The sequence below is a fragment of the Schistocerca serialis genome, chromosome 6 (genome assembly GCF_023864345.2).
Source record: "Schistocerca serialis cubense isolate TAMUIC-IGC-003099 chromosome 6, iqSchSeri2.2, whole genome shotgun sequence".
Classification (NCBI taxonomy): domain Eukaryota; kingdom Metazoa; phylum Arthropoda; class Insecta; order Orthoptera; family Acrididae; genus Schistocerca; species Schistocerca serialis.
In genome coordinates, this window is record NC_064643.1 from 630,560,151 (window position 1) to 630,577,379 (window position 17,229).

General features: G+C 41.3%; 1 protein-coding gene across 1 annotated transcript in view; it reads left to right on the top strand.

Moving 5' to 3' along the window:
• Window positions 1-17,229, top strand: part of LOC126484254 (trichohyalin-like) — a 731,617-nt gene that overhangs the window by 557,085 nt on the left and 157,303 nt on the right. Inside the window, exon 6 of the mRNA XM_050107675.1 lies at window positions 14,085-14,252. Coding sequence (XP_049963632.1) covers window positions 14,085-14,252 — 168 coding nt within the window. The remainder of the gene's footprint in view (window positions 1-14,084; window positions 14,253-17,229) is intronic.

Sequence of the window (17,229 nt, forward strand, 5' to 3'; positions counted from 1 at the left end):
AAGTCAGCACAGGGACGCCCACCACTACTCTGTACAGCATCTCTGACTACATATCTTTTCTTTTCTTTTGCATTGGAATTTGTCTTTGTTTTGAAATTATTACGGCCATGGCATCTTATGATTTTCTTTTCCTTTTTAGATGTATGTCAGGAAAATTAAACACAGACGGCTGATATATTTTGGGAACGGCTACAGCATCGTGTAGTGTTGTCTGGTGGTCTGGTGTTGTGTTTTACTTTTTATTTCCTCCCTCCTCCACGATGAACAGCGGAACGGAATCGGCCGAAACAAATTTGACACCTCTTTTTCTTATAAATACTAATTAATAAGAAAGTCAAGTTCCGCGTCGGCTCCATTTAAGAGGACGACGCTTTTCAATATGTGCGGGAAGTGCGTGTTAAGTAAACGACAGACCGTTTTTTAGCTGGTCTGATGTTGCCAACATACATGTCGAATTTGTTTGTGTGCTCGTCTTTGTTCATCAGTGACAAACTTCCTGATCTGTGTTTCACTTTCTGCTCTCGCCAAACTGTTGGTGACGGCCTCACAGCTTCTAGTGACTTTTTGGAGAGACAAAAACTAACATTTTACCACCTTCATTATGCTGTCCTATATTTCTGTCTGAGTTTTCCGTTTCTCCAGTACAGCATGGCCTGCCAGGATATGACGCATGCGTTCGTTACCCCGTCACGTAGACTACGTAGCCTGTAGTATAGAGTAAGTCTTGTTTGTGATTTGAACTAATACTGGCTTTTACAGGAAAACACGGCTTTGCCCTCACTGTCGGAATGCCTTGGTGTATTTGTTACTATCGTTGTGAGAATATGTATTTCCAGGAATGAACTTTACAGCAGTTACTAAACGGATTCACTCAGCATGACTTTGACAAGCTCGTGTTCAAGTCTACACTTAATTTCTGCAATCAGAGACAAGTAAATGAAGGAAAGTAACGAATGGGGTAATTCCACTTCTGTGATGTGCATGCCAAGCTCTTGTGCTGCCGCCTACTTCGAATTTATAAATGCTACGTAGGCCAGTGAGTTTGCATTTTTGAAAAAATAAATCCTTTTTTGCGCTTACTTGAGCAATGTTCCCTCTACAGTGTGACTTTTTTTACAGCGCTTTTGGTAAACTAATAGGAATTAGTGCAGTATTGTTAATGTCTGCATCACGCATCATTCTAACCATTTTCTCATATCTTCATGCCTATGCTTATGTATGCAAATCTAGTTTTAACAAATAGAATCCTTATGGGTGTTGCTTCTGGAGAAACGACTTTTCATACAGTGGTGTCAGAACGAAACTATTTTCATTGTAAAGTGGTAATGAAATTAGAAAAAAAAGATTGTACAGATAGTAGTTACTAAAAATTTTAAATTAAGGCATATGAGTTAAGTATAAAGTGTATTTTCTACTCATTAATGATTTAACCTAATGCTGCTTAAAGGAGAATTTGTTCATAGATTTGTTACAGTCCAGCGCTATTAGTAAATTATGTAGTACATCAGTTTTTCAAGTGACTTATTTTTACTCAGATTTTCCATTCTAATCTAGGTTTCAGATTGATATTTTCGCTGTCTGCGTTTGGGGAAATAGACAATATTCATAAATTCGTAATCAACTAAATACATAACTTACTGGGCACTTTTCTGTAAATTACTTGAACGCCTCCATTACGACAGTTTTTATTTACTTATACCAGCGTGGAGTATCCGTTAACAAATAAATTACAGATAAATATTTTGCCGTAAATGAAAATCTAGCACCTCTCTTTAATCTACCAGTTTTCTTTGTATTCACTGAAACGCACGTTTGCAGCCGTTTTGAGCACTAATATCAAGTTCTCATGATTAATATAGTTATTATTACGTATGCAAAAGAGAGTTGCGGATGCTATGGTTGTGAGAGCCCGGACGAGAAAAACGTGCAGAGAGTTTTAGAAGGGATGATACAATGCTAAGGGGTGAATACGAAACGGGAATTAACACAAAAAATGTGCTAGGGTGGTTCCAGGAATCAAAAAGTAAGTATTAAAATTAGAGGGGATAAAATAAAATAAAATAAACGAGACCGTACAAATACGTAGGTAGTAAGATAACTGAAGATGGAAGAAACAGAGAACGCATAAAACGATGAATAAGAGAAGCAAAAACAATGTTTATTAAAAAAAAGGATATGTGGTTTGCTCAAACTGTACAATATCGAAGTGATGGGAAACCTGATAAAAAGCTGCGCTTGGAGCAAAGCATTTAGGTAGCACGTTGTATGAATTATTAGATCAACACGAAATGCAAAAACAGATTATCGCCAACTGTGCACCTTTGAATAATTAACTGTTGTACTACGCATGTTTTATATTCAAATGCGGCGCGTTTTCAAGTGAGAGTCCATCGCGTTTAAAAAGACTCTCAGTCAGCGTCGTCTGTGGCGTATGTGATGTACTTTTCGTGACCAGTCAATTGTTGTTTGCTTCCTCTTACAATAGGGTCGAATAAAGGCGAAAATAAAGAATGCTTCCAGCTGCAAAATCCCAGCAGCAAATGGATCGCAAAGGAGAATTGCCGAAATTTATTGTCAGCTGCGTGAAACGTATTGACAATGATGTCATCAGATAGAATACCGACACTTGTACGGTGCTATAGAACACGAAACTGTTTAAAAGTACCGTCAACTATGCCTACTTACTACAAAGACTAGGCGTGTGTTGTTTTGGACTCTTTAACAGAGAAAAACCATTTGTTTTGTATTGTCTTTATGCTAAGAATCATAAGATTTCATCTCTGCCTCGAAAGTGGCCTCATTTCAATTCAGTTAAACGGAAAAATTTCAAAGAGACTCAGTCTCAAAGGAGTATCGAGACAACTTTGTTCGGCTATCAAAAGCGTGTATCGCCAATTAATTTATAGAAGTTGTAGGCACCACCGCCTTGCAAATTCGTTGTGCAACTCTTTCGAAATTATAACGTGAAGTTAAAGAACTGACGACGGAAGAAGAATACGTCAATCCCAATGTAAACTGGTATTCTAGAACCAACGATCTGAATAAACATTAGCGCAATATTATTTGAACTCCTAACAGGCCACTTAAGAAATATAGTTTCACGGTTTCAGAAATATTAGATTGGACTTGATGAATGGTAGAAAAATCACTTGAAAATGTTTGTTATCATTCTGCTTTCATAACCATCCTTCTCTGTTTCTCTGGAAAACGCGTTACTACATCTTATTATTTCTGTTACCGAAGGCAACTAACTGTATGGTATTTGGTTAATTATGTTCTCTTTTATTTTTTATTTTATTTTATTTTTTGTTAGCAAATTTCATTCACTACACTTTTCCTTCCTAGGCATAAATAAAGCCTAATGTGAAGTACTGGTTATAAGGCTTCGGTGCAGATTTGTGATCATGAAAACTTTTGTTAGACATGGAGTTGTTTCTTTTTACGTACGTTTGATGTACACACCGTACAGCTACCGCCATGTTACGTAAGTGGCAAAACTGTTGATTAGAAAATGGTAAATAATAGCTCAATACCGTGATTTGTTCTGAAGTGAAAGTCCTGCTTTATTTTATCGTTACACGATCGTTTTCGTAGGTAATAAAAAATGCGTGTATGGGACACTATTGTCTGACAGATAGTCTTGGTTGGTATGAAATCTCTCCACGGGAACTGGTAATCAACTGTCTGTGCGGATTACAACATCTTAACACGTCCATAATGCTTCTGTAACTAGTGTATATTTTCATGCATGGCTAATGGTGATACGAGCGGTGTCTCATCATCATCAGTCTCTTGCAAAAAATGACTTGCTAAGTCAAGTCAAGTCAAGTCGCACAAACAATTTGTAGAGAGTCAGGCAGTGTCCTGTGGAGGTATCTGAGGAAGTTTGCTCGATAGAGAGACGCTCTTCTTATTTACGTTATGTATCGCGTGTCGCATGCTCAGTCTGTAATCGTAGATCGTCTGGAAGAGCAAGTTACCCATTTTGATACTAGCGAACGTTGTGCCTCTGTGTTTTTTCCCATACTTTTTTCCAAGAATTATTTGCCCTCGTTTTGAGTTTAGAAATGTGACCATTTATACTGTGATCGGGATTAAGCAAATGCAGGAATGGCTTGGTACACCGGTATTCAGAGATAGTTCGTGAAAGTTCCACATCACTGTAGCTCAATCATCACCTGAATTTGTTTCTAGATAACGTATGGTATCTGATGTATAGAATTCTGGCAAAATAGAAGAAATCGAAAAAATAAATATTTACAGTTTTCTGATGCACTCATGAATACGGATAAAACATATCTACTTCTTTGGACGAGGGACTTATTCTTTACTGTTATTGCTGTAAGTGGATTATTAAGAAAACTGAGTAAGAGAATCAGTGTTGCAAGTTACCGATCTACTATGCATACTTTTGCCGCAGTTGATGGAACGTCTCTGAGTACTACATTGTCGTTTTAAACGCTCCTCTCCCATGGTCATATTCGTTTCAATTATCGAAATAGCTGCTTCTTTTTACTAGCCCCTATCAATTTATATTGCGCCGTTTCTATTGAACATTCAGTTCAACGTGGACGGAACAATTTCCTGTTTATTCCCTTGCGTTCGTGGTTATCATGTCGTGGTCGTTTTGTGTCATTCTACACAGAGAAGTAAATTGAAATATTGTTATGAGACAGAACGCGTGGCCAAGTTAATGAAAAAATAGCATCGACTGAGACCAAATTACGGACGTTGGTGTGTGCAGTTTGCGGCGAACCCGCTTCTCTCTCGATGTAGATACCATTCTTCCGACTGGAAATTCTTTTTACTGCTTTTTCCACCACGGCTAAGCAGAGATATCTTGACTTTAATACAGCCGTGAAAATACATCGTTGCAGGGGGCACCAATTTATCTTCGTAATCGCGTCAAAAGTTAATTCTATGCTCGTAATCGTGTAGCCATGATAACTGGAAACCGTTGCTCTACTGTTTAACAATCATTTGATTAACTGTTCTGACAAGCATGAAGTGCTTTGTACCCAGTCTGTATTTTATTCTAGATAATAACACCTGTAATTGTAACTAGAGCGAGATTAATATCGCCGAATTACTTTCCGTATTGTTGTATGTTATCTTACGCTCCACTATGCAAGAGATGAAAAGTATGCTTTCATATAAAGCTTCGAATATAAAATCGTTTGGCGGAAGTGTATCTCGTGAAACTGTGTTAAACTAAAGCCAAACAGAGGGATTAGAAATATTTTGAAATCAGTTCTTAAGAAAATTATCGTTTACTTGTCCAAAGAGAAACAAAGCAACATAACGTTTTCAACCGTTTCTTTCTTTCCTTTTTACTTTTTTTATTTATATGACGAAGTACCAATAGTTGCTGTTAAAATTATGCTATGTGGAAGAATAAGGTTTTAAAAATACTTATTCCTTTTCCTCAGAACATACACCTTTTGGTTTGCTTCTAAACATTATACCAGACTGTAACGTCATCTGCTTAAAACTTTTTCTCAGTTTTTGTTGATTTTTATTTGTTATTGAAGTGTCATTCGTTCTGCTGCCGTTTACTGCGTTATGTAAGTAGTATTTGTGTTGTAAGTAAGTAACATAGGTTTGGTATTCTAATGCAGTGTATAGTTGTACCCCTACGCTTAATCGTATGGACCGTAATTAGGCTTGGGTGGTTCACGAAAAATGTGGAATTTCGTGGAAGATACATATGATGCATGATGGGTGTCATTCGATTAGCACGGAAGCCTCACAGAAATACTCGAAAAATATTCACGCAGAAGCACTGAAAGAAAGGCTACACAAATCAAATTAGAGCCGAGTTTTGAAATTCCAGGAATCTAGTTTGGGATCAGGATTAATTTTTTCCGCTCAATATCCTAAGAGACAAATAGTATCTGTACACGGTACCCTGCGCCGCGTACGGGATAGTGCCTTACGGAATATGGATGTAAATGTATTTTATACTCCCCGCACCTTAGAATACTCACACGTGTTCAATGAATATTGTGAAGTTGAATTTTTATGAATGAGACATTGGAAGAGCCCAACATTTTCATTTACCTCTAAAGTAGGTACATGTATTAATAAAATGAAAAGAAACGGCTCGGATTATTTATAGACTATTTGCCGTGGTTTATTAGTGCGCATCTGTTTCACGACCTTGAACTGTATCCTTACGGCACGGCAAGCTTGATTGAAATCGTTCATTTGTGAAGTGGAGGAATAGTTTGCTACGGACGTGTCCCTGGGCTCCACCGAAAGATCCATCGCAGCCTTATGATAAATAACGCGTTGAAATATTTTTCGGGCTAGAAGAAACGAATGCAGGTTCTAAATAATTCCAGTACTTTGAAGGCTACCATCACTAACTTAACGTGTTCGACAAATACAAAAATCCGCTACGACAGTCGCTTTCCTTTTTTGAGTCAAACTTCATATGCAATATTTACCAGCTAGGTGCTCGACCACTGGATTTCTATGAAACCTGTCACACCGTAAATATACAGGTCAGTGTCGAGAGGTAGCCGCGCACTAACACACCACAACATAATAGTTTCTTAATATTTTGACCAGTCGCTTCCTGATCAAGCCTCGTTCAAAACAACTTAGTGAACGGATGCAGTTGTACAAAAAGGCTTGCTGTCATGAGGATGAGACGAGACTTGAGAATACAGCTGTTGCAGTACGCGGGTTTTTTCAACTATGCAAAAAGGAATTGTTCCAAATACTAATTACTTTCACATTGTAAGTTTTATTGTCAGTTCTGACAATGGCAACTGGTGGTGCTGAGCGAAATAAGTATTGGCCAAACACTAATCAAGACGATTGCAGAGATTTATTTGACAAAACGACAGAAGGTTATGCACTGAATCTTCATGAACAAAATGCAAACAGGACGGACAGGGTGACACAGAATAAAGGGGATGTTTGAAATGAGTAGTGGCAGCCATGGGCAGGTGGCAGCACTGCGGGTTCGTGACAGTTAGCGAGTAAACAGTCCGCCATTTCAGTAATCATGGCTCAGTGGAACGGACAACAGCGTGCGTTAACCATAAAAATGTTTTATTAAAGCAATGATAGTTTGGTAGCGGCGCAGAGGGAGTTTCGACTTTTTTATAATTTAGGACGCCATGGCGACGTTCCGGCGAAACACGCGATAAGTTCGATTAATAACTCTTAAGAGACTCGATCTGCCCTCATTCTCCAGCGAACATTGATGTCGTACGCAAGTCTGTCTTAAGGAGCCCACGGCATTCAATTCGTAAGCAAGCAGCAGTGGTTGGAATGTCCCGGGTGTTAACAGAATTCGTCATCTTGATTTAAAATTTAATCCGTACAAAAACTACAGATGGTGCAACAATTGAAGGACAACGATTACCGGTTACGATTAGGATTCTGTCAACAAATGATAACAAAAATTACGATGAACTTCTAAACAAGTTATGGATTTCAGATGAGGCACATTTTCATCTCACAGGTTATGTGAATAAACAGAACTACCGTTATTGGGCAAACACAAATCCTAATGATGTTCGTGAGCGACCTTTACACGCTAGTAGAGCGACCACATTTTTCGCAAATGAACAGGGAAACACAATAACTGTCAATGCCGATCTTTACGTGGAGATGTTACGAACTTCCGTTACATCTGCATTGAACAACCTCCCAGTCGTTCAAAAAGCCTGGTTTCAACAGGACACATCGACATTACACACTGCACGGCAATCAATAGCTTATGTGCGAGAATTGTTTGGCAACCGTGTGATCTCGCGATTCGGTAACATTCCCTGGCCCCCTAGATCACCAGATTTATCCGTTTGTGATTTTTTGTCTTGTGGGCCTACCTCATGAACAAAGTCCACACGACTCGACCAAGAACCCTGGATGAGTTAAAACAGAGAATTCGGGATGCAATTCACAGTATCCCAACTGAGATGTTGCAGGAGTAAATGAGAAATCTCAACAGCAAATTTCAGGAATGTATTCGAACAGGAGGACGCCATCTAATGGACGTAATTTTAAAAAAATGATAAATGCCATCCACGTTTCGTAAATGGCAAAGTTGTAAGGTTTCAATTACTATGAATGCAATGTCTTTCCTTCATCGTTTCTAGTTTTATTGGATTGTGGAAATTTTCCCGTTTTTCTGTGTCACCCAGCATGAGGCGAGTCCGAAGTTGATAAACATGTCCAGAATCAGGCAGAAAAGGATGACACGCAACGCGTAGCAAACCTTCATTCAAAATTGCATTCCGCTGAGTGCGCGCTCATCTATACAAAATTGATCTGATATCTTAATTCAGTCGGATACGTCCCCAACGTTTGGTGGTAGCGATATTACGTTAATGGAGAATGAAAATTGAAACAGTCACATCGGAACCGATACAAGGCCACATTAACCGACAATCCGCCGCCCTCAGCCCATCCACGATATCTTTCAGCGACTTTATTTTGCATTCCTTCTTACTTCGGTGTGTTAACCAAATGTCGCGTTAACAATGAACTTGCACACTTCAGCAGACCGTGTCATAACTATACGTAAAAAATTGTAAATTGTATTAGCTGTGAATATTTACTACCGAGTAGCTAGTTATGCGCAGAACCTGTTATCACTTGACATACACTTGAACTGACTATATTTATAACTTCGTGTAAAAAATTCTAAATTGCCTTTATTACGACTATTCACTACCTAATACAGTGAAGCACCAAAGAAACTGGTATAGGCATGCGTATTCAAATGCAGAGATACTGCATGTAAACAGGCAGAATAGGGCGCTTCGGTGGGCAACTACTATATAAGACAATTGTCTGGTGCAGTTGTCAGATCGGTTACTGCTGCTACAACGGCAGGTTATCAAGATTTAAACGAGTTTGAACGTGGTGTTATAGTCGGCGCTCGAGCTATGGGACACAGCATCTCCGAGGTAGCGATGAAGTGGAGATATTTCCGTACGAGTGTACCGTGAATATCAGGAATTCGGTAAAACATCAAACCTCCGATATCGCTGCGGCCGGAAAAAATCCAACAAGAACGAGACAAAGGACGACTGATAGGAAACATTCAACATGACAGAAGTACAACCCTTCCGCAAATTGCTGTAGTGTCAGTGTGCGAACCATTCAACGAAACATCATCGATATGGGCTTTCGGAGCCAAAGACCCACACGTACACCCTTGATGACTACGTGATACAAAGCTTTGCGCCTCGCCTGCGCCCATCAACACCGACGTGGAATGTTGATGACTGGAAACATGTTCAAAAAATGGTTCAAATGGCTCTGAGCACTATGGGACTTAACTGCTGTGGTCATGAGTCCCCCAGAACTTAGAACTACTTAACCCTAACTAACCTAAGGACAGCACACACATCCATGCCCGAGGCAGGATTCGAATCTGCGACCGTAGCGGTCGTGCGGTTTCAGACTGTAGCGCCTAGAACCGCTCGGCCACTCTGGCCGGCCTTGAAACATGTTGCCTGGTCGGACGAGTCTTGTTTCATATCGTATCGAGTGGATGGACGTGTACGGGTATGGAGACAACCTCACGCATCCATGGACCCTGCATGTCATAAGGAGACTATTGAAGCTGGTGAAGGCTTTGTAATGATGTGGGGCGTGTGCAGTTGGAGTGATATAGGACCCCTGATACGTCTAGATACGATTCTGACAGGTGACACGTACGTAAGCATCCTGTCTGATCACCTGCATCCATTCATGTCCATTGTGCATTGCGACGGACTTGGACAATTGCAGCAGGACGATGAGACACTCCACACGTCCAGAATTGCTACAGAGTGGCTCCAGGAACACTCTTCTGAGTTAAAACACTTCGGCTGGCCATTATACTCCCCAGACATGAACATTATCGAGCAAATCTGGGATGCCTTGCAACATGCTGTTCAGAAGAGATCGCCACCTCCTCTTACGGATTTACAGACAGCCCTGCAGGATTCATGGTGTCAGATCCCTCCAGCACTGCTTCAGACATTAGTCGAGTCTAAGCCACGTCGTGTTGCGGCGCTTGTGTGTACTCGCTGAGACCCTACACGATATTAGGCAGGTGTTCCAGTTTCTTTGGCTCTTCAGTGTATAAAAGACGATCAAAAAATTTTCCGTTTCAGGGCGTTGCTGTTGCGTATATGCCACGTAGCGCGACTCCGCTACTGGTGTGTGATCACGGAAATGTAGACAAGGAATTAGTGTGGCACTTGTGTCTTTCCAAGTGCGTGCGGTAAATGCGGAAACGTGAACTATGGCGACGTTATTGCCAAATGCGTCAAAATAAGACCAACGTGCCGTTATTCCGTTCTTGGCTGTCGAAGGGCAAACACAGGTAGACATCCATCGGAGAATTAACAATGTGTATTGGGCAACACGTCTGTCGAAACCCACGGTCCTGGATTGGTGCATCAACGGGTGCTGCTACTTCATAATAACGCACGTCCCAACACTTCGAATGTCGGAACGCAGAAATTACGCCAATTCAAGTGGGAGATACTCGAACTCCTGCTCTATAGTCCTAATCTCTCCCCAGGCGATTATGACGCCTTCGGTCCCGTAAAAATTGCCCTGAAGGACGACTATTCCTGTTGATGAGGATGTGCAGTAGGCGGATTTCTTCACACAGCAGGACACGGTGTTTTATCAAACAAGTATCTTCAACCGGTAAGTCTATAGGATGATTTCATCAGTGCTCACGGCTATTTGGCCTGGTTAGCATACCAATTCTGGACTATTAAGTCTCCGAAGGAAAGCTTTTTGATCGCCCCTTATAGTTACATGCAGGACCTTGTCGTAACGCATCAGAAACGCTTAATGTTAAGAGGTCGCAAAATGTCGCAGCGCTCAAGGAAGCGATTTCTGAAATTGCGTGAAAAATAATAAAATATTTTCCTTAAGTTTTAAACGCTTAGTTGCCGTTTATGATGGAGATCCAACCTCTTGTTTAGGACTTACCGACGGTGAGAAATATGTTTAGTATGCTCTCGGTTTAAATAATTACTTACACAGAATCTCGGAATTGTACATGCCCTCTAGTTTACTGTTATGAACTGAATCTTTTAACGTTGGATTTGAACAGATGACAGAAAATTAGTGTGGGTCAGAGCCATAACTGTCACATATCTTTCTTGTTTGCAAGGAAACAGGTACAGCTGTTCTCAGTCTGAAAGTCTGAAGGGTGGTTTCGAAACCACAACGGTTTACTAGACAACGTGCGGGGTATGCCCTCCTCTCTCTCCGGTCTTAGAACTGACTGACCTAGCCAGTTATGGTGATACCAACAGTTTAACGTCAACTCCGAACAGCTGTGAAATTTGGCATTTTTCACCTCGATTGACACTTAGCCACTGAGCCTACCCATGAAGCGTCCTTGGAAGGTACGAACAGAGGAAGAGATGACGATTTTACCACTTTGCAACCCTGTGTGAAATTTCTTAGTCGGTGCTGTGTAAGTACGGGCATTCTTCCTGTTTTTAAATCGAGAATTTAGATCGGTCATTCATTTCACCAATTTTGAACTCTCTGCCATATTTGTATTTATTTACCATTGTTACCTGTCATCAGCGACAACACGGAACTACGCAATACACGCACTAATTTTAGTCAACGAGACAAATGCGCATGCGTCACAAGCAATCTTAGGAAGCCTTATACCCGGTCGTGAACCACAGTAGTAAATAAATAAATCACATATTGATTATACATTTACTTGTTTAAACGCATTTTCTTCTCTCTTTCATTTTTAAAATCACGACATCGATAAATATACATTTACACTATTTATTTCAACAGCTGTAGAGAGCACACACAGTAACGACACAACGACACACCTAAGTCCCACACGCTTGCTCGTGCTGGGAATCGAACCCATATGTCCACGTTACGGTGCAGCGGCACTAACATGAGAGCACGGAACCCGGTGTGTTGTGGACCGCACAAGAGTTAAAACACGAGCAGCACCGCGCACCATAGAGCAGCGCATGCTTATTGTGCGCATTTGTTCCGTGAAACGGCACCAGAATGCGTGTCAGAGACAACATGAAATTAATTACGCCCCCTTATAGAGCACAAACTCGAATTGAAGGAAATACTGTCCTCCATGTCAGCAGTAACTTCGATGATATCCGAAGTCATTTAGAACACCCCCAAGAAACTGTTCCACCGCTTACACGTGCCGACTTAGAGTAAAGAGAGCAGAAATTCACGGTCCTTGCTACAACGTGGCGCAAGAAATCACAGTTGGGGTTGTAACATGTACTGCGAAAGGGTCTAACTTGTCATTACTGGTAATTAAGTGAAAGTGAACGGGCATGGTTGATTCACGATCGAGAGGTTGATAACTGATAAGCACATTGCCGGTCCGATGTTTTTCAACAAAGCAGGGACCTCCGAAGCGGAACTGCATATTTTAAAGTTATTCGTCAATAAGATGGACAATACTGTTCCTGTGAGATAAGACTATCCATCTTCAACATCACACGTGATCCATCCATCACCTACACAGGCACAACATTTCACTGTTTACACATGCTTGTTCGGTGCCTCCGGGACATAGACTGCTGTATTCCCTAGTTAGGAGAAGCGCGTTGACTATTCATTTGTGTCTGGGTATGCTCAGACAATTTTTAGTGTCGGCCATAAAATTGTCAGGTTCTGGAGAAAAAAGAAAGAAAGGAAAGAATTACGGTTTAACGTTCCGTCGACAGAGACTGAGCACAGTTCAGATTCGGCAATCATTCGCGTGTTTCTGTTCTTTTGAAAGAAACATCCCGATTTTCACTTTAAGTGACTTAGAGAAATCGCGAAACTCCCTAACCTGGATGGGTTTTTGAACATTGTTCTCCTGGATTCGAATTCAGTCCTTCACCATTACTCCTTTAACGCACTCAACAATCATGTTAGATATTGTTGAAAATAATCCATTTGCACTTCAATTCTCCCTGCAGGAGTCACTGTGCTTTATGGGGTTTGCTTCCCTCCCCCCTGGCATTTCAAAATGGTTCAAATGGCTCTGAGCACTATGGGACTTAACTTCTGAGGTCATCAGTCCCCTAGAACTTAGAACTGCTTAAACCTAACTAACCTAAGGACATCACACACATCCATGCCCGAGGCAGGATTCGAACCTGCGACCGTAGCGGTCCACTTCCAAAACCTGTAAGCTAAAGCGCACACATAGTTTAAGCATTGGCCCCAGCGATGCTAAATTAAATGAAACCATTTTTCATGCAAGACTATTTTCATTTGCCAAAAATTATCTACGGTGGGTCAGTTTCGACTCTGTTGTCATTTTGAAGTGAACCATCATTATCATGAGTGTACGATCTAGCACACTGTTGACATAGTTCGTTGAAATTATAATGTATGGGACGATCCACATACACCAGAGTTCATATCTAAAACGAGACATAATCAAAGTAACTACAAGAACAACATTGACATTGAACGAGCGAATCAGAAAAACCCAATTTCTATGCATGTCATGACCTCACAGTAGGGTTTTGCACTAACTGGTATAAGTGTATTGATGTATGAAAGCAGTATTAGTGTTAATTGTACTATTTTTTTTAATTTTTTTCTTCTGACACCACTGTAATATGTACTACAAAATTATTGTATTCATCATTCCTTTTTTTTTTTTTGCTGCTGCTATGTTAGAGGGAGCATTGTTCCAGCATCAGACCCAGGGGCATAATTTTTTAATTTTCTAATAGTGTCCAGTATCTTTGCAAAAAAAAAAATAACTTTTGAGTGACGACTAGAAAAAAATTTAAAATTGCAAAAATTTCAAATTTCTGATTCATTATTAAAGAAAACAAGAATCTAAGTAAATTGTTACTAAATTTGAATTTGGCTATTTAGAAGCTTTAAATTCCATTCTGGAGGAAATAATTTCATAGTTTACTTGCCAGAATTAGAACCAGATTGAGCTACTATGGGTCTTAACTTGCCGACCCTTTAAAATTGAGTGATCTATAAGTGAGGGAAGTAATTGTCTCCCTGGTGAGTGTGTCTGAGTGTGCATGCACGTAGCTTCCGACTGCGCCGTTCTGATGTCTGCTTGTTGTGTGGCTCGCTAGCTGGACGAGTTCCGCGCGGAGATCCAGCGGCGCGACCAGGAGATCCTGGCCATGAGCGCCAAGATGAAGACGCTCGAGGAGCAGCACCAGGACTACCAGAGGCACATAGCCGTCCTCAAGGAGTCGCTCTGCGCCAAGGAGGAGCACTACAACATGCTGCAGGCGGATGTGAGTACCAGTCGTTTCCCATGGTCTTACGAGAGTGATTTCCACCAAACACTCAATTTACTTTTACAGTCATTTTATGCAGCATTTTAAATATATACAGGGTGCAGAGAAAAACTAATAACGGGGTCAGAACAGGACAGGAGACGTAGAATTGAGCTAGATTTGTCGCATAATCATAGATCCGAGTAAGGGCATAAAACAGCAGCAAATCCTGTCTTCATCGGTTTACTCCTTTAAAGCCGTACTTATGATGTGTGCCCATCTCTCATACATGTTTGTATTATGAGGAAGTCTCACCGACTGAGATTTATGTAGGGATGTCGTAGGTTAGTCTTAGCCTCCATCCGTATAGTTTGTCCCTCAGAATTTCACTGCAGAGAATAGCATGTGTACGCACGTTTTTCATTATGAGGGGCCATCATTAAGTTGTTGTTGTTGTGGTCTTCAGTCCTGAGACTAGTTGGATTCAGCTCTCCATGCTACTCTATCCTGTGCAAGCTTCTTCATCTCCCAGTACTTACTGCAACCTACAGCCTTCAGAATCTGCTTAGTGTATTCATCTCTTGGTCTCCCTCTACGATTTTTACCCTCCACGCTGCCCTCCAGTGCTAAATTTGTGATCCCTTGATGCTCAGAACATGTCCTACCAACCGGTCCCTTCTTCTTGTCAAGTCGTGCCACAAACTCCTCTTCTCCCCAATTCTATTCAATACCTCCCCATTAGTTATGTGATCTACCCATCTAATCTTCAGTATTCTTCTGTAGCACCACATTTCGAAAGCTCCTTTTCTCTTCTTGTCCAAACTATTTATCGTCCATGTTTCACTTCCATACATGGCTTCACTCCATACAAATACTTCGAGAAACGACTACCTGAGACGTCTCTTCTTCAGAAACGCTTTCCTTGGCATTGCCAGTCTACATTTCATATCCTCTCTACTTAGATCATCATCAGTTATTTTGCTCCCCAAATAGCAAAACTCTTTTACTACTTTAAGTGTCTCATTTCCTAATCTAATTCCTTCAACATCACCCGATTTAATTTCACTACATTCCATTATCCTCGTTTTGCTTTTGTTGATGTTCATCTTATATCCTCCTTTCAAGACACTATCCATTCCGTTCAACTGCTCTTCCAAGTCCTTTGCTGTTTCTGACAGAATTACAATGTCATCGGCGAACCTCAAAGTTTTTATTTCTTCTCCATGGACTTTTAATACCTACTCCGAATTTTTCTTTTGTTTCCTTTACTGCTTGCTCAATATACAGATTGACTAACATCGGGGAGAGGCTACAACCCTGTCTCACTCCCTTCCCAATCACTGCTTCCCTTTCCTGCCCCTCGACTCTTGTGACTGCCATCTGGTTTCTGTACAAATTGTAAATAGCCTTTCACTCTCTGTATTTTACCCCTGCCACCTTTAGAATTTGAAAGAGAGTATTCCAGTCAACATTGTCAAAAGCTTTCTCTAAGTCTACAAATACTAGAAACGTAGATTTGCCTTTCCGTAATCTTTCTTCTGAGGTAAGTCGTAAAGTCAGTATTGCCTCACGTGTTCCAATATTTCTACGGAATGCAACACATTTTTTTCTGAGAGCGTGTTGGTTGTATCGGTGATTGTGCAGTACGCCATATTATTCCCTACTCTTTTGGCTGCAAAACCCTATTTTTCAACATACTTCCTGGGAGGGCCTGTGTGCCACTGGCTGGTCGACGTCAGAGCCAACGTCCTACTGCATCAGCAGCCTCCCCATCACACATGCACTGCTGCACGTGGAGTGCATCCTTCATTGAGCCAAACAGGTGGAAGTCGAAAGATGTGAGATCCGTGCTGTGGCATGTACGAGGAGGAACAGTTCTGCGAAGTTTTGTGAACTCCTCTCAGGTTCGTAGACTTGTGTGGGGCCTTGCGTTGTCTTGGAGAACGAGAAGTGGGACGACCACACCAAACTCGTTTCTTTAATTTACTGAAGGTAGCACAATACACTTCAGAGTTGATCGTTGCGCCATGAGGGAAGACGTCAGACAGAATAGCCCCTTCAGAGTCCCAGAAGACTGTCGCCATGATTTTACCAACTGAGGGTGACACTTCGAACTTTTTCTTCGAAGGAGAGGTGGTGTAGCGCCACTGCATGAATTGCAGTTTTGTTTCCAGTTCGAAGTTAGGAGCCCATTTTCATCACCTGTGCCGATGTTCGACAAAGTTGTCACTATCAGCCTCGTAACACGCTACCAATTCTGCACAGGTGCTTCTTCAAGCTCTTTATGGTCTTAGGCGGTGAGGAACGCAGCGAGCACACACCTTTGAGTACCGCAACTCGTAGACGAGTGTGTCGGAACTGCCAACAGAGACGTCCAGTTGTGCAGCGAGATGTTTGATTGTGATCCGTATATCACCTCGAATGAGAGTGTGCCCTCACATTCTGACATTGCAGGAGTACAGCTGTGTGCAGTCGGCCGGCAGGCGGGAGAAGAGACGTTTGCGCGATCGTATTGTGATGATCATAGACGCTTCGCCCAACGACTCACCGTGCTTTTGTTCACTGCCAGATCTGCATAGGCGCTTTGCAAGCGCCTATGAATATTTGCAATACTCTGGTTTTCTGCCAAAAGAAACTCAACGACAGCTCTCTGTTTGGAACGCACCCTTTACGGAAACCATTTTGGAGGCTATGTATAGCACTGCCACCCACTGGAACTTCGTGGAGCTATAGGAGCCTAAGTGGGAATATTCCACAATGTTCTACAACAAATTCCGTATTTTTTCAACCGAAAGTCGCCGAGGAAAAAATGTGTTGCATTACTTGTTGAACGGCCCTCGTAAGTAGTGAATGTGGATTGGTTGCGGTACGTTGCACTCACAAATAGTGAACGACAACATTAAAGACACCTGTTGTGGCCAATAGTGTCGTCAACACACTTAACTTCATAATTAAGAACGAAAATGTTACCTAACAAGCGCAGTAAATCCATTTA